Genomic DNA, 27,194 nt, shown 5'->3' on the forward strand with positions numbered 1-27,194 from the left:
AGAGCACTGGCTTTGGAGGAGATGGATGATTATAAAGAGGTGCAGCAAATATTATTTCAGCCTCCCAGTGGCATAGTGCTTCTTCCACACCCCCTCCCCTCCCCACAACGCCACCTCCACCCTCACTCCCCATACCTCTTTAAATGTTCACCAGCGCAAACAGCTTCTTCGGCCTGCTGCTTGCGCCGACATTGGCTTTCCCTCTGACGTCACTTCCTGGCCTTGCAATCCGGAAGTGATTTCAGAGAGAAGCCAGGATGGCGTGAGCAGCAGGCCAGAGAGGTTGCTTGCACTGATTAAGATTTAAAGAGGTACAGTGGGGGAAGGGAGGGTGTGAGCATGGCATGGGGTGCAGAGAAGTATCACTTAGATGGTACCCAGGGCGGTCTGCCCTGCCCCTTCCTTTCTACACCACTGCAGCAGACTCCTCTTTCTCTCTTCTACATGCTGGAATAAGGAAGACTCTCCTGTGCATTTGTACAATGCTACATATATTTAATAATGCTTTTATACTTGTGATTTCATAACAAGATAAGATGTGCTAGACTGGGTCAGTCCAAAGGCCTAACATCCTGACTCTGACAAGCTGGAAGTATGCACCAGGATCACTTTGATTCTCACTCACAGGGATAAGCAATGGCTTTTTAAAGTCTCCATGGCTAATAATGGTTTATGAACTTGGCCCTAAATACGTTGTCTACCCCAGTGGTTCCCAACTCTGTCCTGGAGGACCACCAGGCCAATCGGGTTTTCAGATTAGCCCTAATGAATATGCAAGAGAGAGATTTGCATATAATGGAAGTGACAGGCATGCAAATCTGCTCCATGCATATTCATTAGGGCTAGCCTGAAAACCCGATTGGCTTGGTGGTCCTCCAGGACAGGGTTGGGGACCACTGGTTTACCCCCCTTTTAAACACAGCTACCAATAATAGAGAATGGGTGCCCATGGTTAACCGTGGGGTGGGGATGGGGGACAGAGCTCGTGTCATTCTCTACAAGCCTGAGTCTAGTATCACTATGTAAAGATTTTAACACATCTTAGACAGCTGGCAACTGAATTCAATGATTAAACAAAAACTGCAAAAGATGCTTTTGGATTGGCAACTAGAGTCTTTTCTGCTGATCAGACTCCTACCATCTGCAACGACTTTCCATCATGTGCCCAGGTGCCCAAGCATCTTACTGTTACTGCAACAGATTCATCCATCGTTGCTGTGTCAAGGAGCATTTCCAACATTTAAGTTTATCCACTCACAGTGTAGGTTCTCTTCTACACCCATGTCTGAAAGACAATCCAATTATTTTCCTAGATGACGTAGAAACACAGGCAACTGAATCTTTGGGAAGGTTATACCAAAATCAGATCAAAATGGAAGGCTCTATTTGTGATTTATAAACAGTTGTACAGAATATTGTCCTTTTTTATACTTTAATAAAAAGATTTAAATATAACATCATAAGTGTTCAAAGCTTGTGCAAATGAGGACAAAGTCCACGGGGATGGGGATGGGGACAGGGACAGAACTCACAGGGTTGGGGTGGGGATGGCAGCAGAGCCTATGGAGACAGGGCAGGGACAGGACAAACTGTGTCCCCATGTCATTCTCTATCCAATAACTAATTCCACAGCTTAGTTATGTGTTGACTGAAAAATACAAATTTGTTTTAAATCTGATATCTGTTCATTTTGAGGAGTGCCTCCTAATTTGAAAAGCTAACTGAAAATATTTAAATGAGCGGGATATACATGTTTTTAAATAAGTAACCATTCCCATTTATCCCTTCCACCCCACTCATGATTTTATAAATCTTTCTCACATCTCCTCTCTCATATTTTCTTTCCCTTTAAACACGTATATACTGTACATGCACAAACATGCTAATGATTTTAGAAAACTTTTTTCTCTTATAACTTTCACCTACTTTGATTCTCATTTGGTGGAGCAGGAGGTTTATTTAATTTTAATTATACATTCTCACCCTTCATCGTGATGGAGGAAGGAAGGGGAAGGAGGATTTTAGACAGTCTCAGGCAGCTTCACATCCCATAGGAAGTAGACACTGGGACCGGATGGTTTTCCCTATGGATTTTGTCCATTATGCTGCAGAGCCTCTGAAGGTGACCTTCACGATCCGCAGGAGCAGCAACAACTTGCAGAAAAGACCGTCCCCATTACCTGCCAGTAAAACAAAACTGAAAAGAAACTGCTTGACCTTGGAAACTAAGGCATCTTAAATATAGAGCACCTCCAGTTAAATACATAAACACACTTTGAGCATACCCACATACTTTATACATATGTCATTTAAATACCAGCCTAAGAAAGCTGATGGGTAATGGGAATCTTGAATAGAATGGGCAGATTTATATATTTCCCTAGTCAGCGTGGAATGGATAAAAATTTCAGCCCATCATGCACTGTGGTATATTTCCAAATTAAAATACTCATCTTAAGAATTATATTCTTAATTCTTTATCACACTCCCTGGCGTAGGGTTACCATATGGCTCCTGAAAAAGGTGGACGGATTGAGACGTCTGGGTTTTACTTCCATTGTTGTAAATGAAAGTAAAACCTGACTGTACTCCCCTTATTATTGTGGTCTAAAGAAGGATTTATAATTATTTCGCTTGTTAATTTTTGATAACTTATACTAACTTTATTCTATTGTATTTCTATAACAAGAAGTTGTTTTTCTTGTAAATTTTGTTGAAAATATAAATAAATAATTATTTTATTTTTTTTTAAGAAAGTAAAACCTGGATGTCTCAATCCATCCTCTTTTTTCTGGAGCCATATTGTAACCCTATCCCTGGGGGAAGAAAATCCTCACAGGTGGGACAACATAACTGACAAAGACCAGCTGAATGTTGGGTACAGGTGTCTCAATGCCAAACATGGCCTGCTACCCTCCAGAACTGGTCCAGCTGAATTTTTCAGAGGACTGGAAAATTTTCAGCAGGGCCCCTCAGGCCCTTGATTAAGTACCATGTCCTTTTTAAAGTTCCACTTAAAAGTGCTCAGTTCAGCGTCAGGATCAAGGGCCTTCCCTCTATGCGGTGACAGAAATGCACTGCTGAGCCAGGTTTAATGCTTAAAAAAAAAATTCAGGTGATAGCAGAGGATGTACTTCTGCCCTGCTTTTCCCTTCCTCATGGGTCAGTCTTCTTGTCTTGTGATGTGCTGAATTGGCTTTGATGTTATTCCAAAGAGAAGGCACTGAGGTACATCGATTATCAAACATACATCAGAAAGTACTGTAGGGAATGGTGCAGACGCACTAGCTACAGTCCCTGCCTCTCCCAGTGAGAGGTACCAAAGGTAATGGCTCCAGAGAACTGGTTATAGGTGAGCTACTGGCTCCTGTAACCTCAACCTCTCCCAGCTACAGGAACTAGATTTTGTGGAAGGGAAAAGGTGCAGGAATGCTGGTTGTTGGGGGAGGGGGAAGGGGGTTCACATGTTGTCCACTGTTTAAATTGTAATATGGAAAGAATCCTTCATCCACTGGTCCCGAGAGTTGCGTGGCTGTGCCAGACTGAGCGGATGTAGCAAGGGGTCTCCCTTTCTAATGTCCGGGCTGGGTTGATCCGTCTCCAGGTCCTCCTCCTCATCAGAGAAACCATTCTCAGCAGCGTAGGAGCCCTCAGAATGAACAGAGGAGGACATGTCCTGGAAGAGACCCTTATACTCCTGGATGGACTCGTAGAGAGACCAGAGCTGACAGAGTAGGGACATGTCTAGCTGCCGAAGACCCACCTATGAAAGGAAGTAAGAAGAAGCTTTCATCTTCCAAAGTTCAGATCTAATGCTAATGGCATCTTATATACCACTATATCTCCTACTGGATTCAAAATAGTTTACAAAAGATTACAAAAAAACTACAAAGGGTGATTAAGAGCAAAAATACTGAAAATTATAAATAACATTGCTAAACATGGTTTGAGTGAAGCCCATTGCTCAAAGAGATAGGTTTTCAGTAATTTATGAAATATACAGTAGGTAGGTATAGTTCTAATTACCACTGGAAGATCATTCCAGATTTTAGCACCCAGGTATTGAAAGGTGTGTTCATGATATCTCTTATATTTGACAGGTTTTAATGATGGGTATAGTTAGGGCTACCATATTTTTCTTGGTGAAATCCCAGATGCCTGGCTCCGCCTCATTCCGCCTTTGGCCCGTCCCATTCTGCCTTTGGCTACACCCCCGAAAGCCTCGTCTAATTATTCCTGACCTCTGGGCTGTGTCTGAGGGCCTCTGAGCATGCGCGCGGACACGTGTGACATCCTCCGTGCATGCTCGGAGGCCCTCCACACACAGCCAGAGCTTTCCAAAACCTGGACAACTGCTTGGTTTTGGAAAGTCCGTCTGGGCACCCAGACAGTCCTCTAAAAAGAGGACCTGTCTGGGTTTTCCAGGATGTCTGGTAATCCTAGTATGTATAATAAGACTTTGCTCTTGTGAAGTCTCATGGTACCTACGTTATGAAGTAGAAGACAGCTTGCACTTAATGAAGATAAACTTTGGTGATGGGACAAAAGTGTGCGAGACACCAGCGCGCCGACAATCAAGCGCAGACAATTCGGTGCAAGACACCAGCATGCCACGGAAAAACTTACTTTTAAAGAGCTCCGACGGGGGTGTGGGGGGGGGAACCCCCCACATTATAGAGAAAACTGAACTTTTCCCGAAAAAATCAGAAAAGGTTCAGTTTTCTCTATAATGGAGGGCTCCAACTCCCCCCCCAGCAGCGCAAACAGTATGAAGTAAAGTGTGTGTGTGTGGGGGGGGTTCCCCACTCACACCCCGCTTCAGAGCTCTTTAAAAGTAAGTTTTCCCGCGGCGCGCCAGTGTCTTGCGCCAAATTATCTGTGCTCGATTGTCGGCGTGCTGGTGTCTCGCACGCGAATGACTATGAACCTGAACTTTGGCAGGTCAGTACCTTAAAAATAATACAAGCAAATCTGAATTTGATCCTATATTGTACTGGTAACCAGTGCAGATCACGTAGTGCAGGAGTTATTCTGTCAAATCATTTCAGCCCACTAATCTACTCAGCATTATCAGTTAATAGCTGGGTTTTGAGCAGCTTCTAACATGTCTGAAGAATAATTATGTGGTGGTTGGTTCAATGCGTGCACAAGGATGAACATTTTTGTGAAACGGCATAAAAATTCATCCTTTACTCTAGTGCAGGTGTTCTCAAACCAGTCCTGAGCCCAGTGGTGTAGCGAGGGTGAGAGATGCCCCTCCCTCGCCTCCACCCCCCGATACTGCTTGCTGCGTGCGCCCCTTTCCTTCCCCCAGACCTCTAGCTGAAGTTGTTGCTCGCGGAAGTCAACAACGTGCTCCTTGCGCCCCCATTAGCTCTCCCTCTGACGTCACTTCCTTTGCACGGCACCCGGAAGTGACATCAGCGGGAGAGTTGATGGGGTCGCGAAGAGCATGTTGTTGACCGCCACAAACAATTCTTCATCTAGAGGTATGGGGGAAGGGGAGCACACGTGTAGAGGGGAGGAATGGGAAGAGGCGTGGGAGGGTGGAGAGGAAGAGGGATGTTGGTGCCACCACCAACTTGGAGCTCAGGGTGGACCGCCCCCTTGCCCACCTACCCCTTACTATGCAACTGCTTGAGACACACCCTGCCATTCAGGTTTCCAGGATTTCCACAATGAATATGCAAGAGAAAACTGCATGCACATCTATCTCATGCATAATTCACTGTGGGTATCCTGAAAACCTGACTGGCTGGGTATGCCTTAAGGACAGGAATGAGAACCACTGCCTCAAGTGAAATTCATCAGAACGTGATTAGTAAAAAGTTGATAGGAGTTGAGAATCCACTTGTGCTTTTAACTGGGGGGGGGGGGGGGGTTCTGAAGTTACTGCAGAGTGGAAATAGACTAGCAAGCCAGGGATGTGTTTGAGCTCTTGCACAAATCTGTAAGCCCCTCCCCCCCCTAAAAAAAACCCACAAACAAAACTATCTCATTGCAGTGCAGGCTCTGGATTATATTTTTCACTGTGCAATAACAAAACTTGAAAAATAAAGAAAATGTAAGCAAGGATACAGATAAGAGCCCTAAAAATGAACTGTCTTAATAGAAAGATATTTGAACAACTCTTGGCAGACTCCCCCCCACCCAAGAAAACATCCCTGACTGATAAAGACCTATGTCACTGGATACAAGGAGGGGAGATGAGGTAGGGGAACTGGGAGGGAGCTCAGTGGTAGTGTAATGAGCTGGAAACTTACCCCCTCTTCTGTGAAACCGCGCTAGCGTTTTTTAGCGCAGAGAGAGCACAGAGAGCCACACTGAATGGCCTGCGCTGCTCCCAAAACTCACTGAGTTCCTATGAGCGTCGAGAGCAGCGCGGGCCATTCGGCGTGGCTCCCCGCACTAGAAACTGCTAGCGCGGTTTCGTAGAAGAGGGGGTTGGTTTCCTGCTTCTCTCATTAACACAACTTTCTTCCCACCACTTCAGACTGTAAGTACTACACAGAAAGAACTAATAGTACAGGGGTCTTAGTTTCCAACACTTCTGTTAATGCCTAAATAAAAATATAAGGGCTGATATTCAAAGATAATTACGCAAACGCTGGTGGCCAGCAAACACATCTGCCATATCTGCATATTTTCAAAAACAATAGGCCAGATCATAGGTTGTTTAAATCGCTCAATGGCCCAATACTATATTTGTGAAGTGGAGTGAGAGAAGGCTAAAAAGGGTTATCTAGACAGTGGTGGCTACACCATTTGTATATTAAGTGCTGCTAGAGTAGCATTGAATACACAGTGAGATGAACTTTAAATAACTGCTTTGGCTAAAAATCCAGCCCATAGCATTACTTTAATTTTTAGCTACTGGGCAACCGTGTGGTTCACTGGCACTGCTAGCAAATTAGCTGAATTTGGTGCCCAGACCAGGTCTTCCTCTTTTTGGACCAGCTGGAAACTGCAGATGTTGCAGAAGTAGCATTCATTTCAGAGCTCTGGAAGGGCGGTGGGAGTCGAGATAAGTCTCAGCACTACTCAACAGTGACATCTAGAGGCCTGTCTTAGGATCCATGTTGGCCATTTGAGGGAGCAGCCAAGGACTATCACTGGATCAACCAAATCGGGGTGGGTTACATATACATATGTTCGCAAATATTGATTGTAAATTGCTATGACACTATTGTAATTTGTAGTATATCAAGTTAAATACATCCAATCCAATAGAGTGCAAACCTCAGGGTGGTTGTAAATGAAGGCTCATGGCACCACAGCCCAACACTGACCAGTTCCAACTGACCCAGAAGCCCGAAACTGGCAGGCCAAAAAACAAAATACTAAATGCAGTAATCTGATGTATAAAGAAAGGGTAAAAGTTTACCATTTCCTTGCGAAGGATGGCCAAGGCCGCATCCAGGTTGATGGGTTTGCTGCGGCCCAGCTTCTCCGGGGGCGCCCTGGACTTGCTCAGGTCGTCTTGGATGCGTGATTTCTTGCTGTACACCTTCTCTATCTCCCTCCATGACCCCCCACTGGAGTTGAGGATCCCACTCAGTCCCTTGGGGAGCGGTGGCAGACCCTCAATGGGCAAGAGGTTGGCCTGGGGCTGCGGCAGCCCGTTCATGGTGATGATCCCACCCCCTGCCACAGCCCCCTACAGGAAGAAATTTGAAAAAGACTAATTCTGCTGCATTGAAAACTCAAAGCTATAGCATATGGAACCTGGCGAACTCCTTTGGAGGGGGTTCAGAAACTTGCCATTACCCGGTGGGTTACAAAGGGGTCTTCTGCATTGTTGGGATCTCCTGGTACCCCTGGCAAGGGCACAGGGGTCTCAACTCTAAAGGATCAGAACTGTGGTTAGCAGAAATCCCCCATGCAGACAAATGGGACCTTTTTGTCAGCCCCTTGCTCAGTAGCCTCTCCACCTCTAAGAGATAGCCCAGATCCCCCTCACGTGCAATCTTCCGAAGCCCCCCTCAAGCATCCCGGGGCTGCCCATCGGTCTGGGCACCCACCCACTCTTCCCTCCCCCCTCGAGTAAAACCTCTGCAGCAGGGAGTCCGTCTCACGTCTCGCCGTCTTCGGAGGGTATTTAAGGCCCTCGCACGGCAGTCGTTTCCTGCAGGATGAGCTCTCGCCGTCCCTGCACGGGTAGAAACCACCACCCCCCACCCCCTCCACGACCCAGCCGGCAGACTGGCAGAAGGTCCCTTTGTCTGCTGCTGCCACACCTCGCCAGGACCCACCTCCCCTGCACACCCTGCGCAACCTTAGCAGAGGGGATTTAAAGGGGCCACGTCAGAGAGGCCGGCTTAAAAGGGCAACAGCAGCACTGCAGGGGTTTAAGGAGGAGGGGGAAGCATGCGGATTTAAAGAAGGCGATGGTCTTTCCAGAGGCAAAAGGGGGTGGTGGGAAGAAGGCAGAGGTAGAGGTAATAGACTCTCTTCCTGCTTTTGAAAGATCAACAAAAAATAAGAATTAGCAGAGCCCACGCCTGCCAGGGAGAGGGGTGGGGAATCCTCTTCCCTTGCCTGGAGTGAACAGATGGGCCATAAATCTATTCGAACCCATGGGCTTCTCAATAGCAGCAGCTCTGCACTCATGCAGTGTCCAGTTTGGAGGGAAGGGGCAGATAAGGGGGTTTTGCAGTCTCAAACTGGAAAATTAGGTGGTTCACTGTTCCACAGGAAGGCGTTTGTTTATGGGGGGGGGGGGGGGTCCTAATCCCAGTCCCATACTGTGCAATAGGTGCCCGGAGAGTGCAAAGGGTCCATGATTGCTGGGTCAGATGGGTTGGGAAAGAGTGGGTCATCAAAACGTGATGCATATTTTCAAGCTCAATTTCTAATATTCACATTTACCTATTACAGTGAGTGAGAATGGCGTTTCCAGTTAGCAAGGTGGCAGAATGCAAGGGAATGGCAATCTCCTTAAACTACTACTATTTATCATTTTTATAGCACTGAGAAGCGTATGCAGCTCTGTACTAGAGTTGCACGGGGACAGAAATCCCACCCATCCCCGCCCGTCCCCGCCAGGATCCTCTCTGTCCCCACCCGTCCCCGCAAGGAATTACCTCCATCCCCGCCCGTCCCCATAAAAAGCAGCAATTACTTCTGACAGGAACATCAATTCCATAGTTTCTTTTGTGTTTGCGCTGCTGTTTTCCTTGTGGAATCTCTTTGGTGGAACCCTTTTTTTGTTTTCTGTTCAGGTAATTAACTTATAAACCCCCCTCTTTTACTAAGGCTGATGTGTCCATTATATTATATGGACAAACCCTGCTTCCAAAGCCTTCCACCCCCGTGGGAGTCCCGTTGGCTAGAGAGGGGTCCCGTAGGCCAGAGGGGGGTCCCCATGGAAGTCCTGTTAGTTAGGGGGGATTCCCGCGGGACCCGCAGAATTCTCACGATCCCCGTTCCCATGCAGACCTCTACTCTGTACATTCAACATGCAATAGACCTAAAGTTACAGAATTAATTTTCATGCTTCATATTCAATATTATGTGGATGGGTCATGGATAGTGGATCACATAATCAGAGGCGTAGTCAGCTGTCTATTTTTGGAGGGGCCCAGGGAGGAACTAGGGGAACAATGCATTTCCTCTCCCCACCCCCATATTAAAAATAATGTAGCCGATATTCAAAGTGATTAACCGGACAGAAATGGATCCTGTAGGGTTGCCCAGAAAAACCTAAGGTTGGAAAAACTGTCAACTTGAAGTTTTTCCCATGAATATGATGCTGCTTGATCAGAAAATAATTTTTAAAATGTTTAAAGCCTATCCTGAGGTCGTTCAAAGCCACTGATTTCATAAAGCTCCGTTTTCCTTAAAATTTGCTATTATTTTTGCTTAATGGAACAAATTTCTTGTTATTATGGCTATAACTTCACACACTCAAGCATTCAATGTGTTCTTGAGATAGTCAGGATAAAGTCTGTGATGCTGCTCAACTCCTTGCAGCAAGGGCTGCACTGGGTCTGTGGTGATGCCAGTGGCAAAATCAGTTATCGCTCAGCTGTGTTAACCACCTTCACTTAGGGTTGCCATATTTTTCAGTCAGAAAATCTGGATCCCTAGAACAGCCCCCAGGCTCTCCCAGTTCCACCCATCCCCCCTCTGTAACACCTTAATCCTGCCCGCAGTCCCACCCTAGCCCTGCCCCCCGCTGCCTGCCCGTATTGGGCAGGGAGAAAATCCACACATGCACGAAAATCCACACATTTCCTTCCTGCCCGACACGATTAGAGGAGGCTTTTCAAAACCCGGACAAAGGGCTCCTTTTACAAAGCCGCGTTAGTGGTTTAACGCGCGTAATGGCGTGCGCTAATTTGCCAGCCGCGCTAGCTGCTACCGCCTCCTCATGAGCAGGTGGTAGTTTTTCGGCTAGCGCGGGGGTTAGCGCACGCTAAAAATGTGCGTGTGATAAAGCTGCTAACGCGGCTTCGTAAAAAGGAGCCCAAAGTGCCGGGTTTTGAAAAGCTGTCCGGACCCACAGACATGTTCTCAAAAGGAAGACATGTTCGGAGAGGAAGGAATCAAATACCATACCCGTATTGTTTCGTAAACCCTGTAAATGTCAACTGGGAATCATTGCGGCTTACATAAGATTAATAAGGTTGGCAACATAGACATTATATTAATCATAGCAAGACTATAATGAAAATAGATGCATTTTTAGCACCTTCCTAAATCGAAGCTAGGAGGAGGTCTGATGTAAGCAGGTCGGGAGGCAGTTCCAACCTTTGGGGCCTTGAAAATTGAAGGTGGATTTGAAGAGTGATTTCCTCCAAACTTGACGTGGAGAGGGAAGAGGTAATTTATAGCACCGTCATTCTTGAGTTATAAAAGGAGTGTGAAACTTGGATGGCAGAAGTTAGCCTAGTCGAGCTTTCTCCATATATAGCCCTGTGAACCATATATGCAATTTTAAATTGAATTCTATACTTGACTAGCAGCCAATGTAGTTCTATTAGCAGCGAAGATGGAAGAGGGAGAATCAACATCAGATGTCTAGACTGGGTTAAGACTGGAGGTCTTATAGGCACTGGTGGTTCATAGGGTGGCAGAAGATTGCTGCACCAGGCATGTGGCATTAGTAAACTGTTCTGTAGTATCCTCACAATGCCGCAATTCCCAGGGAAGAGCAAACACCTGCTCAGAAGTCAGACCGGATTCTTCCTCAAGAACCAAACCACTGACCACATCTTTACCTCCCAGACATGAAATTACAAGCATGTAAAACACACCCTCTGGCTGCACAATTTATTTCACAATAAAAATGCTTCTGACTCTGTCTGGTACCCCCAGCCTTAATCTTAAATTACTGCACACTGGAATCAGGGGAAAGGCTGCACTATAATTAATTCCATATCTTCAGAGCACATTGCCAACAGCTTCAGGCAAGAAGGAGCAAGGCAAAGATGCAGTCTCAGTTCTACATTACCCCTTCAGTATCTACCACTGGAGAGATCCTCAGCACCAAGACTGAAACCAAGTGACTTAGAGATTCCATATAGAGAATGACACGGTGACAAATTTCATCACCATTCCCGTCCCTGCGGATAACCGCAGGAAACCATCTTCATGTCATTCTTTAAGGAGAGAGGGAAGAATCAGAGTATGAATGGCCACAACCACTGACCCGCAAGCTTTGCTTTGAAGAATGCTGGTGTAGAAGGATTGAATTTGAAATAAACACTAGAAAATGACATGGGATTATTTCCTGCAGTTATCCGCGGGGACGGGAGCGGTGATGAATTTTGTCACCGTGTCATTCTCTAATTCCATACCTGTGAAGGGATCTATTTATTTATTGCATTTTCTATGCTGTTCTCCCAAGGGAGCTCAAAGTGGTTTACAGGAATTTATCCAGGTACTCAAAGCATTTTTCCCTGTCTGTCCTGGCAGGCTCACAATCTATCTAATATACCTGAGGCAATGTGGGGATTGGGTGACTTGCCCAGCGTCACAGGGAGCAGTGTGGGATTGAACCCACAGCCTCAGGGTGCTGAGGTTGTAGCTTTGACTACGGTGCCACACTCTTCCCACGACTGCAGCCTACAGCACTAGACAGTCTCATATGGCAGGATATCAAATAATAAATGAAACTCGAGACAAGCAGAAAAGGGTTCAAGGTGCTGCCTCCCCTCCCACACTCACAAGTCTTGCCTCCATGGCTGCATGCCAGAAACAGCATCCCACATCCTAACTTCCTTCCACTCAGTAGTGCTGCTATCACACTGCTGCTCTTACCACTTACACTGCCTGCTGGCTCTGTTCACTATATTTATGCACAAAGCCAGAAGACATTCTTTTCTGAGATTTGTCCCATCTCAGTCTCCTCTTTTCAAGGGAGAAGAGGCCCAGTTTCTCCAATCTCTCACTGTACGGCAACTTCTCCAACCCCTTAACCATTTTAGTCGCTCTTCTCTGGACCCTTTTGAGTAGTACCGTGTCCTTCATGTATGGCGACCAGTGCTGGACGCAGTACTCCTGGTGAGGGCGTACTATGGCCCGTTACAGCGGCATGATAACCTTCTCTGATCTGTTTCTGATCCCCTTCTTTATCATTCCTAGCATTCTGTTCGCCCTTTTTGCCGCCACCGCACATTGCGCAGACAGCTTAATTGACTTGTCGATCAGAACTCCCAAGTCTCTTTCCTGGGAGGTCTCTCCAAGTACCGCCCCAGACATCCTGTATTCGTGCATAAGATTTTTGTTACCGCCATGCATCACTTTACACTTATCCACGTTGAACCTCATTTGCCATGTCGATGCCCATTTCTTGAGCTTGATTATGTCACGTTGCAGATCTTCTCAATCCCCCTGTGTCTTCACTACTCTGAATAAATTCGTATCGTCCGCAAATTTAATCACCTCACTCAAACCAATGTCCAGATCGTTTATAAAGATGTTGAAGAGCACGGGTCCAAGCACCGAGCCCTGCGGCACCTCACTGGTGTCACTCTTCCAGTCTGAGTATTGCCCATTTACCCCCACTCTCTGTTTCCTATGCTACAGCCAGTTTTTAATCCACGTATTTCACCCTTGATTCCATGGCTCGCAATTTTCCGAAGTAGTCGTTTATGTGGAACCTTATCGAACGCCTTCTGAAAATCCAGTAGCATGGAATATTGCTACTCCTTGGGTTTTGGCCAGGTACTAGTTACCTGGATTGGCCACCGTGAGAATGGGCTACTGGGCTTGATGGACCATTGGTCTGACCCAGTAAGGCTATTGTTCTTACCTCACCAGCCCGCAGTAGAAACCTCTACCGTGGCTTTGTAAAAGGAGCTCTATATGTTTGGTAATTTTATTCTTTATAATAGATTCCTTTTAATTTTTTTTCAATTTATTTTCAAACATCAGAAAAACAAAGGTACAAGATGTAGAAAAGGGATGGGGAGGGTAAGCTGATGTGGTGTATGGTGAGTGTCTGAGTGAGGTATCAAATAATTATTAGAGTGCATGCATATGTGTGTTAGAAACTATTAATCTTTACTTATCATTTTGCCTAGCACTAATCTCAGGTTTACGTCTGTAATATCCCAGACCTCCCTCGAACCCTTTTTATAAATGTAATTTATTAGAAACCAAGCAGTATACACAATTATAACACAATAGTTTTAACAAGTTTGATATTCAACCCTACCCCACCCCCTGGAAGGAACAAGAACCTTCAGACTTAGATTATTTTTATCCAGATCTAAAAGTGATCAATGATAGGGTCAGAAGTAAAACCAACTGTGTGCCCTATGAGGTTCAGCACAACTCAAATTTCCGTCTCTGCTGAAATTGCCTCCGACATGCAGGGTGATTCCATTCAGCTATGTATCGTTCCCTGGAACCCTTTTTAAAAACTGGCATTTTGTTGTCCATGGTACCTGAAGATGGAGGGTGGCCAAGACAGGCTATAGATCTCTAATAGTACATCACCAATTTAATATTTGATTTTTTTTCAGTAGCATGGAGGTATATACCATTCAATCTAATTGATTTACTGTTCTTTAACTTAGATTGTTAGTTCCTCTGTATCACCATCCTTGTATACCATTTCTGGCAGTGGGAGAAATGCATTTCCTGCTGTATTGAGTGAAATACCAACATTCCCTAAATCTGAGAGGGGGGAAAAAATGAAAAACATCCTACAAAAAAAAAGAGCAAAACAACTATCTTCAGAAATACAATTTTTTTTGTCATTACGCAAGTTCAAAATAGATTGAGAGGAGTGACATAGATAAGCTACTGCTGAGAGAACAAGGAGTCTATATTTATGAGCTAAATACTGTCATCCCTCAAAGTTTAAGATCAGAGTTAGACTTAAAGCCGTTCTTGTGAAATATTTAATACTGAATGTTTCTGAATATGACTTATGTGGTGTAATAAGAGTTTTAGTGCTTAAAGTTGTTCCAGTGGAGCAATTAGTGCTCATCATAATTGATTTATAGATAGCTTCAATGGTGTGATTAATGCTACAAATCATTGATTGTCTTTTTACGTGGAGGGGCATTTTCGACAGGGCACATAAGTCTAAGGTTGGACGTTTTGGGCAGGACATCCACAAACCCAGGAGAGAAAAAAATGTCCATTTTCAAAGCTGCCAGACGTCCATCTTTTATTTTTGAAAATGACCTAAGTATAAGTTTTGGCCCTTAGGACATCTACCTTTTTTGGCCATTTGCAAAAATAAAGATGTCCACGTAAAAAACGCACAAGAGCAAGTTTTGTAAACGTACCCAACTACCTTGTCTGATCGCAGTAGAGAAATCCCCATCAGCTGAGCTGGTTTCCTGCTAGGATCAGCTGGAGTCCTACATTCCTGGCTCCCCATCACCCCTGACATCAGGCAACACCCCCATACCTTTTGCTGCAAAACCGGCAGGATGGAAGCCCACTCCCTCCTGCCTACAGGGCCACATACTGTGAATGACGGGCCTTCCCCCTAATAAATCTTGGGATGCAGTGGGAGGGGCTTAAGGCCCTGTTTGGCTCAAAATCACCAATTTGAGCCAAGCAGGCATGAGGGAGTGGGCTTCTCTCCTGCCGATTTTGCAATGGAAGGTACAGGGTGGTGTTGCCTCATGTCAGGGGTATCGTGTGTGTATGGGGGGGGGTGTCAGGGTGAGGGGGGCTCCAGCTGATCCTGGCATGGGGAATCCCCAAAACTGGCTCAGCTGCTGGGGATTTCTCTATCATGATAAGCTGATGGCAAGCCCTCAATGTGTTGTTTTTTCCCCATCTCTGGGTGGTGAGAGGGGGTCGTTAGTACTGGGGGAGTAAGGGGGGGTGTCATGCCTTAAACCCTCCAGTGGTCTTGTCAGTTTGATCACCTTTGGGGCACTTAGACCTGTTTTACTTTGGTCTAAGTTCCAGCATGTAAGTTCCGCCTAGGATATGCTGGAAAAGCTTTCATTGCTTCAGGAGATCCAGGTGGAAGCCCGCACAATTCCCACCCATAACACACCTCCCAACACGTCCCTTTAAGCGCTGGACGCACAGCAGCTTAGAAGGGCTGCTGCACATCCAGAAATTTGGTTTTTATTAGCGGCATTTGGACATCCCTGCTATTTTGACATCTGAGTGCCGACTTAGGCTGGTTTTTGGATGTTTTAAAGTTTTGATTATGCCTTCATAGTGTTTGGGCATTTCCCAACATTTTTCCTTTCTTTTCTGGTGTTGTTTTCTTTTGCTATCGTTCCCTACACAGTACATTTTAGTTCAAAGTTATTCTGATATTATTGTATAGTGTCATTTATTATTTACATCTCACTTTTAGAGCCATGCACTATGTATTGCATTTCTAACCACCGCTGAAAATTTAGCTGTAATTTATTTACAGCGTATCAGAGTACAGTAGAATAGTTTACTATTTTATATCTTGTTAGCATATTACTGACTGCACAGCTGTTCTGAACAAGCTATTAAAATCTGTCGCCATGCTATCTGGTTGTTGATAATGCAAGTTTTATTGATGTCATTGCACATCGTTGTCCATCATTTACATTTCAATTTTACCATTTTAATTATTTTTTTGTCAATTAGTTCTATATATTATTGACCAAACAGAAGTTTTCATTACTCCTTTGTGATTGTGTTGTTTTTGTGTCACCTACAAACATACATTGGTTCCTGTAATCCCGACATCATCATACGTTGTTAGCCATTGTTTGCATTTTGGTTTTAAAGTCTTGTGTTTTGAGCACATTTTTTTCTAATGAACACAGATGTGCCCACTTTGTTCATAGTGCGCCAAGGTATTTTTGAACACAGTAGATTTACCTCCTTTTGTGTAATCAGGATTTATGTTTAATTTTTCTATGAAAGTGGAAAGCTTGCTTTGGTTCTTATTCTTATTCAACCTAGGTTTTGTAAGCTTATGCTACACTGGGCATGATAGAAAGTATTGCCTTTCACCATGTTGCAGGTCACACAAAATATCTAGTATTACGCTTCTGGTTATATGCCGTCATTAAATCAGGTCTCAAGTTCTACTGTGATAAGAGATTAGGTACTTACCTTGATCTTCTAGTAAATAGGCACATCATTCTTGAACCTGTGGGTTATATACCTCTGATTGTGAGATCTGGTGTAGAGAACCTCATTTACATTTCTTCTGCTCCAGCTCCCCTCACTCTGGGCTGCCTTGTAACTCCTCAGTTCGTATCAAAGCAGATGGTCAGCCCTACAGAAGAAATCATAATGGGGAAGATTACAGGGAGTCTCCCCATGAAACAAGTCTGTTCTGTTCATAACATTTAACATGAAATAATCATGAAACATTTGAACATACGAGGGTCGTTTCATAAATAATGCACATTATTTTCTTTTTAATTTACATTTCATTTTTTTTTCAAGTATTTCTTTACAATCCTTCAATATAGTCTCCCTGCTTTGCAATGACAGGGTCCAAACGTCCGAGAAGCTTCATTATTCCATCCAAGACACCGTTTTGTTCAGTTGCCGAATGGCTTGGTTACCAGCGTAAGAAAGGTCTTCCAGGGATGCAAAACAATGTCCACGCATAGGTTGTTTCAACTTTGGAAAAAGGTCGCAGTCTGGTGGACTCATGTCTGGACTGTAGGAAGCATAAGGTAACACCTCCCAGCCATATTTGTGTAGTGTTTTAATGACGAGTGGAGAGCTCCATCTTCCCCACGACAAAAAAATTTTGATGAGCTCAAAAGTCAAACAAATGATGATTTTTGCTTATGATCATGAAGGCATAGAAACATAGAGAGATGACGGCAGAAAAGGGCTACAGCCCATCAAGTCTGCCCACTCTACTGACCCACCCCATTAAGTCCGAGTGCTGATGACTTAGTTCCTTAGCTCGACCCTCGTAGGGATCCCACTGGATGTCCCATCTATTTTTAAAGTCGAGCACACTGGTGGCCTTGATCACCTGCACCGGAAGTTTGTTCCAATGATCCACTACCCTTTCTGTGAAGAAGTACTTCCTGGTGTCACCACTAAATTTCCCTCCTCTGAGTTTAAGCGGGTGCCCCCTTGTGACCGAGGGTCCCTTGGGAACGAATATGTCGTTTTCCACCTCGACACGACCTGTGACGTATTTAAATGTCTCAATCATGTCACCCCTTTCCCTGCGCTCCTCTAGAGTATAGAGCTGCAATTTGCCCAGTCTTTCTTCGTATGAGAGACCCTTGAGTCCGGAGACCATTCTAGTGGCCATCCGCTGGACCGACTCGGCTCGAAGCACATCTTTACGGTAATGTGGCCTCCAGAATTGCATACAGTATTCCAGATGAGGTCTCACCATGGTTCTGTAAAGTGGCATTATGACTTCAGGTTTGCGGCTGACGAAGCTTCTCTTGATACATCCCATTATTTGCCTTGCCTTGGATGAGGCCTTCTCTACTTGTTTAGCAGCCTTCATGTCTGCACTGATGATTACTCCCAAGTCTCGTTCTTCTGAAGTCCTAGCTAGTGCTTCTCCATTCAAGGTGTATGTTCTGCATGGATTTCTGCTGCCGAGATGCATGACCTTACACTTCTTAGCGTTGAAGCCCAGCTGCCATGTCGAGGACCAGTTTTCCAACGTGATCAGATCCTGCGTCATACTATCCTTGAGATTGCTTTCACTTACTATATTACACAGTTTGGCGTTGTCGGCGAACAGTGCTACTTTAACCTGAAGCCCCCGTGTCAAGTCCCTTATGAATATGTTGAAAAGGGATGGTCCCAGGACTGATCCCTGTGGCACTCAGCTAGTCACCTCCGATGTCTCAGAAAGGGTGCCGTTGACCACCACCCTCTGAAGTCTTCCACTCAGCCAATCATTGACCCATGCAGTTAGTTTCTCACCTAACCCCATCAATTTCATCTTGTTTAATAGTCTACGGTGCGAGACACTGTCAAAAGCTTTACTGAAATCCAAGTACACTATGTCCAGAGACTCTCCCGAGTCTAGCTTTCCTGTCACCCAGTCAAAGAAGCTGATAAGATTGGATTGGCATGACCTGCCCTTAGTGAATCCATGTTGACAGGGATCCCTCAGATTTCCCTCATCCAATATCGTGTCTAATTTACCTTTAAGTAGAGTTTCCATGAGTTTACACACTATTGATGTGAGACTCACTGGCCTGTAATTCGCAACCTCTGCTCTGCAACCTTTTTTGTGCAGAGGAACAAGATTGGCTGTTTTCCAGTCCAGGGGGACTCTCCCCGTACTTAGGGAGAGATTGAAAAGCATGGCTAACGGTTTCGCCAGAACATCGCATAGCTCTCTGAGCACTCTTGGGTGCAAATTGTCCGGTCCCATGGCTTTGTTCACCTTGAGTCTCGACAGTTCTCTGTAAACATCAGCTGGTGTGAACTCAAAATTCTGAAATGGGTCTTCCATGCTTTGCTTTGCTACCAGCCGTGGCCCGTGCCCTGGTGCCTCGCAGGTAAAGACTGAACAGGCATCATCATCACAGACAAAGTTCCATGTGGAAGAAGTGTCACAGCAGTGTATTATTGTGATTTTTTGCAAAAAATGTGCAGAAAAATGCACATAAATCAGACCTCAGTTGTTCTTGACTGGGCCACTCATTCTTCACAACGCTTGCCCGCACATAGGGAATGTCATTGAAAAACTACACGATTACGGCTGGGAGGTGTTACCTCATGCTCCCTACAGTCCAGACATGAGACCACCAGACTTTGACCTTTTTCCAAAGTTGAAACAACCTATGTGTGCACATCGTTTTGTATCTCTGGAAGAGCTTTCTTCCGTCGGTACCCGAGCCATTCGGCAACTGAACTAAAATGGTGTCTTGGATGGAATAATGAAGCTTCCTGGACGTTGGGACTCGGTCATTGCAAAGCAGGGAGACCATATTGAAGGATTGTAAAGAAATACTTGGAAAAAATAAAATATGTACATTTTAAAAAATTGTGTGCATTATTTATGAAATGACCCTTATATAATGAGGTAGAATGAACAAGCCACCTAACTATTCTGAAAGATAACCCCTGGTCTCTTCAAACTAGAAGTGGTTTCCTCTATCTTTGACTTGTTGGACAGAGGAAAGAAACAAGATAGTGCACATCCAGGGACCACAGAACCTGGTCCCACTCTCTTGAACCGGACGGTGCAAAAGTTGGAAGCCTAACCTCTTGGTTAACGTGAAACTCCAAAACTACCTTAGCCAGGAAGGATGAACAGTCCATAATCTGGAGGAACAAATACCAGCAAGATACAGTCTGAAGTTTAGAAACCCTGTGGGCTGAAGTAATGGCCACCAGGAAAACTGTCTTGATGGTCAGCTCCATAAGAGAAGTGTGTTCCATCAGCTCACCCCTGTTGGTCTAGTTATAAATATTATGTATCAGTGATTTCTTTAAAATCACATTTTTATTTTTGTAAAACGCTTTGTAATTTGAAAAGCGTTTCATCAAATAATTTGAATAAACTTGAAACTCATAAGATGGGCGAGCCAGAGATCAGAGAACCAGGTTAAGATCCCACATCGGACAAGGTGCCCGAAGTGAAGGCCATAGTTGGAGTGTGCCTCTCAGAAATTGGATGTCTGATGAGAAGCCAAGGAGGTTTTGGTCTGAGACAGGAGAGACCAGCCAGCTGGACCCAAAGGGAAGCCACTGCCAGCCCTTTCCCCAAACTGTCCTGAAGAAACTTCAGAATTCTGAGAACGGAAGGAACTGAAGGATCCTCCTGTCTCTGCATGCACCAGTCCTGATAACATCTCCAAGCCTTTGTGTAAGCTGCCAGGGTGGACTTCCTCTTGCTGCAGAAAAGGGTAGAAATCACCGCCGAGTATCCTTTACTGACTAGGGTCGTGCGCTCAAGAGCCAGGCCATAAGACTAAAGCAGTCCGGATCCTGGAGCGCAATCGGACCCTACGTGAGCAGAAGAGTGTGACAAGGAAGCTTGAGCACCAGATCTTGTTGGAGACGAACAAGGTTGGCATACCACAGGTGTCTCGGCCAATCGGGCATAACGAGAATAATCCGACCCATATGAGATACAATCCTCCTCAACAGGTGGTTGATCATAGGCCAAGAAGGGAAACCATATAAGACCCTCCTGTGGCCAAGGCTGCACTAGTGCATCCAAGCCTTCATTTCCCCTCTCACACTGGTGGCTGAAGAAGCAATCCGCTTTTCTGTTGATTGCGTATGGCATGAGATTGAATGTTTAAAGACCCCCACCGGTCTACGATGCAGTTGAATGCTCTCTAGGACATGGACCATTCCCTGGGATCCAGAGTCTGTCAGCTGAGATAGTCCACCTGGACATTGTCTACACCAGCTATGTGAGCTGCAGAAATTGCCAGAAGATGGTGCTCTGCTCAGTGGAACAGCAGCTGGACCTCTACTTTTGGGGATGTACTTTTGGTGCTCCCCTGTCAATTGATGTAAGCTACCGCCATGGTATTGTTGGAGAAGACCCGCACTGCTCGCCCCTGAAGACGTTGCGCAAAGTGAAGCAGAGCCATGTGAAATCACCCACAGCTCCAGATAATTGATGAACCTTCTCTACTCAGTCTGAGACAACTGCCCCTGCAAAAGACTGCGGTGACAAACCACTCCCCAGCCGAAAAGGCTGGCATCCGTCGTCATGATCACCCAGTCAGAGATCCGCAGGGGAAGGCCCCGGGCCAGCATCTGTGGGACACAACCACTAGGCCATGCTGGCCCAAGCCTCCGCTGTCCAAGGGAGGCAAATATGTTTTGGGTCTCTCTGTGGACTCCAGCATAAAATTAGCGCATTCTGTAATGGGTGTATATGGGCCCTGGCCCAAGGAATCACATCTATCGTCAATACCATGGACCCCAGGACCTGAAGATACTGCTACGCTGTGGGAGCCGGAGTAGTTAGCAACTCCCTGATGACACCCTGAAGCTTCTTCTGGCATGATCCATCCCGTACGGAAGCAAACACTTATATACTCCAGGTCCTGTGGTAGCACAATATGACTCTTTCAGAAGTTGATCACCCAGCCTAGTCACTGAAGCAGCTGAACAGCCCGATGCCCCTCGGCTGCCGAAGGAGCTCTAATGAGCCAATCATCAAGATACGGGTGGACAAGGACACCCAGGGAGTGCAGATGAGCAGCTACCACGACCATCACCTTGGTGAATGCTCTGGGCGTGGTCACCAACCCAAAGGGGAGCACCGTGAACTGATAGTATCTCTGAAGGACATGGAATCGCAGGAATTTCCAATGTTCCAGAAAGATCAGGATGTGGAGGTATGCCTCTGCCAGATTGTCAGAAACTCCTCCAGAGCCACTCTCGTGATAACCGAGTGCATCAATTCCATCCGAGATCGTGGGACTTTCAGGGCGCATGGACTGCCTTCAGGTCCAGAATATAGAGTATCTGCTGGAGCCCAAATCTTGCTCTGAAACGGGTTTGATGGCTGCAAAGTCCAGCAATCTGTTCACCGTGGCTACCATTTTGACCATCTTTTCCAGACGGTCTGCAGGAAAGTCCAAGAAGATCTTTGCGAGAGGATGGTGGAACTCCAATTTATAGCCATCTCAAAGAACCTCCAAGACCCAACAATCCGAGGTAATGGACCGCCATTCTGCCAGGAAGGCCAAGTGCTGCCCTCCGATCTGTGGAGGACCAACCAAAGGCCTGGCATCAGAACTGTTTCTTGGAGACAACTGCTGGATGGCTCCCACATGCCAGCTGACATCGAGAACCCCCGAACTGCAGCCTGGCAGTCTGGGAAGAGTGTGTACCCGAGGAGCCCCCATAGAACTAACGTGAGGATAAAAGCTATGGCGCCCTGAACCGCTCGGGGGCTGCAGTCTGCTAGTTGGCAATGTCTTAGTCTTACAGTCCTGCACACCAGCCATAAGATCACCCAGACCTTTGTCAAACAGCAACTACCCTCAGTAGGGCAACTTGCTCAGGGTCTCCTTGGAGGATGAATCCCTGGACCAGTCAGATCCACAGCATCTAACACACAGAACGGAATAGGCCAACAGCTTGCTAAATACTTTCAAAATGTAATACAAGACATCCGCCACGTAATCCACTCCTGAAGTTAAGAAAGTGAGATCCTGGGACTTTTGTGTCAGGGTCATGGCAAAGCTTAGAATGGTAAGCTCTAGCTACAAAAGAGGAGGCAGCAGCCACCCAAAGCCTCGTTGCTGCTGAATCAAAAAGGTGCTTAAGGACAAAGTCCAGCCGACAGTCCTAAGCATTCTTCAGGATGATACCTCTATCACTCGGTAGAGAAGTGCACTTAGTCACTTGAGCCACCGAGGAATAGTGGTGGTTTGGGCGATTAAATGTCTGAACGTACAGGTAGGCCATTCTAACCCCCCCCCCCCCCCCCCCCCCACACACACATTTTGGACGTTTTTTTTTTTTGAGAATAGACATTTTCCTGCTGCCTACTTTGGACGCCTAGTGCCTTAGGTCAAAAAGGGACGCGCGTATACAGTGCATACTCGTTTTGCAAGATCTCGCAGCATCAGAGAGAGAAGGACCATCGGCTCAGTTGTGACACGCATATACAGTGGTATTCATTTTGCAAGACCTCGCAGCGTCAGAGAAGAGCCATCGGCTCAGTTGTGACGCGCGTGTACAGTGCGCATCGTATTGCAAGACTTTGTAGCATCAGAGAGAGAACATAAGAACATATTTACAATGTCCAATGTAACACAGACAAGAGGACATGGATTGAAGCTAAGGGGGGACAAGTCCAGGACAAATATCAGGAAGTTCTGCTTCACGCAATGAGTGGTGGACAACTGGAATGCTCTCCCAGAGGTTATTGCGGAATCCACCGTTCTAGGATTTAAAAGCAAACTAGATGCACATCTCCTTACGAGAGGCATAGAGGGATATGGGTGACTAAAATTACACCAGGTGTACACCTGGCTGGGCCTCCGCGTGTGCAGATCGCCGGAAACCGCTTAGATCTGTAATATGCTTAAGCGGAATATCAAATGTTAATAATAATAATAAACTTGATGGACCAAAGGTCTGATCCGGAGATGGCAGTTCTTATTATGGCCTTCCACGCGTTTATTTATTCCATATAAACCATTAAGATCAGGAACTCAAAATAGTCTCTCGGTTCCAACATATCGAGAAATAGTTCACGAACATGTTAGAGCTGCTATTTTTCCAGTAATTGGTCCCAAACTTTGGAATTCTCTATCACTATCTCTTAGATTGTTGAATTTTTTGGAAAAATTTAAGGCCAATCTTAAAACATTTTTATTTGCAGATGCTTATAAAACATAATAGTACATTTTGTTAATAAAAAATAATTGTATGGTAGTTTAAGCTGCGCTGGATGAGTTCTGCAGAGCACAAGATTACCAAATTGTACTTACCATCCCTCTCTTCTTACTATAAAAATTGTAGTTCACCTTTAACCTGATTCATGTATATGTGACTTGTTTGGAATTTGTTTATTACCTGTATTACTGAATTTTAGATTGTAACCCACCCAGGATTGCCAATGGTGCAGGATAGTAAGATTTTAATAAACTTGGAAATTTGGGAGCACATACAAGAGCCCTGCCTATCGCCATGGCTGCACCAGGACATCCAGACTGGCGCTTTCTGGCTTGTATCTTCAACTGAAAAATTGTGGCATTTTCTTGTTGGCCACCGACACCATCAGGTCAAACCTCAGGCACCTCCACTGACTCACAATGCTGTCGAACACCTCCTGAGATAGAGTCGATTTTCTGGGATCTAGAGTTTGTCAGTTGAGAAAATCCGCTTGCACATTGTCCACTCTCACTCTATGTCGCCAAGAGCGTCAACATATGGATAATTGCACACAGTCAGGTCCTCTCTGAGATCCAGGGCTGCCACTTGATCAGGACCTGGGCCTCCCTAGCGCGATGCAGAATTTTCTAGTACTGAGGACCTAGACTGGGAAAGTAAAGGCATAGATACAGACTCTACTTCATTCCAGTCCTCTTCTGACTGTACTCCCATATCCTGCGCATGGCACTGCTGTGGGGAAACTTTGCTCTTGGGGAGGGGGAACCCCTGGTGCTACCACCGCCACAACCCCTGAGGAGTCATTGTGACCACTGTAATTTAAGTATACTTCGTACAACAAGCAAGACCAGGATGCCCAGATGGTCCTTGCTGGAGATTCACAGTAGATACACGGCTGCGCTTTGCTGGGGATGCACTAAACTGTCTCCCAGCTCTAACCAAGATTTTTGACCTGGAACTCATGTCATCTAGGATCCCATACCAGCAGAGGGACTCGAGGTGGCTAAGCCAGTGACTCTCACCCCCATATCGCACACGGGACATGGACGGTTCTTGGCCAGCAATCCTGCACAAATCTGGCATGAATCCTGAATATCCTGGTCTGAGAAGTCCATCTAAACTGATTTTGAGTCAAATCAAGGTTGTTTTGAATCAAATAGAGGCTTTTATTCTAAAAATCGGGAAATTCAAGACAGCTACCATGGCAGCAACTTTAGTGCCAAAAACGGCCCGTGGGAGCTAAATAAAGGATCAAAAAATTCAGAGAATAGGATTTTAAAGATAGGGGATCCTGACCCTAGCTCCAGAAACCTTTAAAAACTACTTTTAGAGACAACCCTTCCCCTAATTTCTCTCATGGGCTGTTACAACCTGTATTCACTGTGCCATGCAGGTGCTGGGAGCTGCTCATGCTGAAACTGCTCCTCAGTCCTACTGGCTGGACTGAGACCTCAAACACCCACCAAAACTGTGAGAAGTCAGGGGGAGGAATGCAGTCAGCATCTGCCACGGGGCCACTCAGCCTGTGCTGAAGCTCTCTGCAAACAAACCCTGGAGCGAGTCCAGCTCCGAGCTCGAGGACTGTTAATGGCCAAGCAGGTTCCCTGCAAAGCAGGCTTTCTCTTGGCTTTAGACTTCTGCCCTCAGAGTCTGTGTTCTCTAGTACAGAATGACATGAGGACAAATTTTCCCCGTCGCCGCAGGATCTCTCTCTCTCTGTCCCATCCCCATAGGCTCTGTTCCTGACCCATTCCTGCAAGTTCTGTCCTCATCTGCACAAGCCTCAAACACTTTAAAATCATAAATGTTTGAGGCTTGTGTAGTTAAGGCAGAGCTTGCAGGAATGGGACAAGGACAGAACTCACGGGGTGGGGCAGGATGTGGATATTGAGATCCTTCGGGGACGTGGACAAAATTGTCCCCATGCCATTCTCTAGCAGCCAAAGATGTCCCGAGACTAGGAAGCCTCTGCCACACCGAAAAGCCTCATGATCAGATAACAAAAAAACAGCATTTAAGAAAAATAAATACAAGCAGGACAGGCTCCTACCAGCTCACGTGTAGAGGGTAAAACTGTGGAGTTACAGGACAGCCCAGAGTGAGGGGAGGCGGAGCAGAAAAATGTAAAAGAGGCTCTCTACACCAGATCTCACGATCAGAGATACACAACCCACAGGTTCAAGAATGATGTGCCTATTGCACTAGGTTTTTTTGAGGTATTGACCATCATCTTTCAGTTTTGGGACACATTGATTAAGTTGTTATTTTGAGTCATTAATGACAGATTGAGGTAGATTGGTTCTATCATCAACTAGTATTGGATTTTTTGAGAACTTATGTTTGATACCCTTTGCCTAAGTATATTTACCTTTCCTTCTTTCTTCTAGTTCCCTCTTTTCTCTTGGCCTTGAGTACATAGGTATTCTGATTCAGCATTTCATTTATTAATACATTATAGATTGATAAATATGATTTGTAGTGTGGTAACTATATTCATAATGATGCTATTTTTCCCTTTAGAGTTCCATTTGTTGTTTCATAGTCTGCGTTGTGCTATTGGATCACAGAACATACAATGCTGTGGTAATACGATATTACATGTTTTTTACGTTCTATATTTGAATATCTGGTAATACTTGAACGTACTAGATTTTAATTATTATTTTGGTTTTATCATCTCAAATTAATATTAAAAATATATATATTTATAAATTGTTTTGCTCATTTATATAGGTTTTTATTTTCTTATATTGTTATTGATTGATTTCATATGTTTGATATGTGTTTAGACTCCTGAGGCAGGCGATGGCCATAACACAACTCACATCGAGTCAATGTACAACTCGATTCAATAAAAGTTCTGCGACTGCACTTCATTCTTGGTTTATGGACTTCTTTGCCATTGGTTCCCATCCACTCTGCTGTTCATTGCTGGAAGCAGAACCAACAGCTACAGCAACAAATTATGCTTTTATCTTGCATGGCCTGAGACAATTCCAAGACCTGGAATCTTCTCTGGTATTTTCCTTTCTCTGCATTCCCCTTTTATTATTACAAGTACCTGCTTCTCCTTTTTTTTTTTGTTAACTATTTGATGTAGAATTCTGGAAATACATAGAGCTCTTTTTACTAAGGTGCGCTAGCGTTATTAGCATGCGCTAACCACGCGCTAAATGAAAAATACTAACGCAAGCTCTATGGAGGCGTTAGCGTGCGTGGCATTGTAGCGCGTGCTAAAACCGCTAGCGCACCTTAGTAAAAGGAGCCCATAGACAAAACTGTGAGAATGAAAGAATTCCCGATTTCAATATGACTTAAAAGGCTGAAGCCTGGACAGAAAAGAGAACCTCATTTTTAGAAAGAGAAAGGAAGACATTCACAGATGGCAGAAAAGAGACAACCAGCCAGCACCCCACCTGATCCTATACATCCCCAATATTCCACACTCTGCCCTTCTT

General features: G+C 45.2%; 1 protein-coding gene across 1 annotated transcript; it reads right to left on the reverse strand.

The window, feature by feature from the left end:
• Positions 1-245: 245 nt before the first annotated feature.
• Positions 246-8,164, reverse strand: FAM89B (family with sequence similarity 89 member B). The gene is made up of 2 exons (XM_033957225.1): positions 7,385-8,164; positions 246-3,763 (listed from the first exon to the last, which is right to left on the reverse strand). Exons 1-2 carry the CDS (start codon positions 7,625-7,627, stop codon positions 3,479-3,481), a joined length of 528 nt encoding a protein of 175 aa, XP_033813116.1. The 5' UTR covers positions 7,628-8,164; the 3' UTR covers positions 246-3,478.
• Positions 8,165-27,194: the final 19,030 nt, after the last annotated feature.

The sequence above is a fragment of the Geotrypetes seraphini genome, chromosome 8 (assembly GCF_902459505.1).
Source record: "Geotrypetes seraphini chromosome 8, aGeoSer1.1, whole genome shotgun sequence".
Lineage (NCBI taxonomy): Eukaryota > Metazoa > Chordata > Amphibia > Gymnophiona > Dermophiidae > Geotrypetes > Geotrypetes seraphini.

What these genes read in the sequence shown, in the direction of transcription:
- FAM89B (XM_033957225.1), bottom strand. Translation starts at nt 7,627, where the DNA reads ATGAACGGGCTGCCGCAGCCCCAGGCCAACCTCTTGCCCATTGAGGGT. An exon ending in CCATCCTTCGCAAGGAAATG is followed by an intron (nt 3,764 to 7,384) that starts GTAAACTTTTAC and finishes TTCCTTTCATAG; the next exon opens with GTGGGTCTTCGGCAGCTAGA.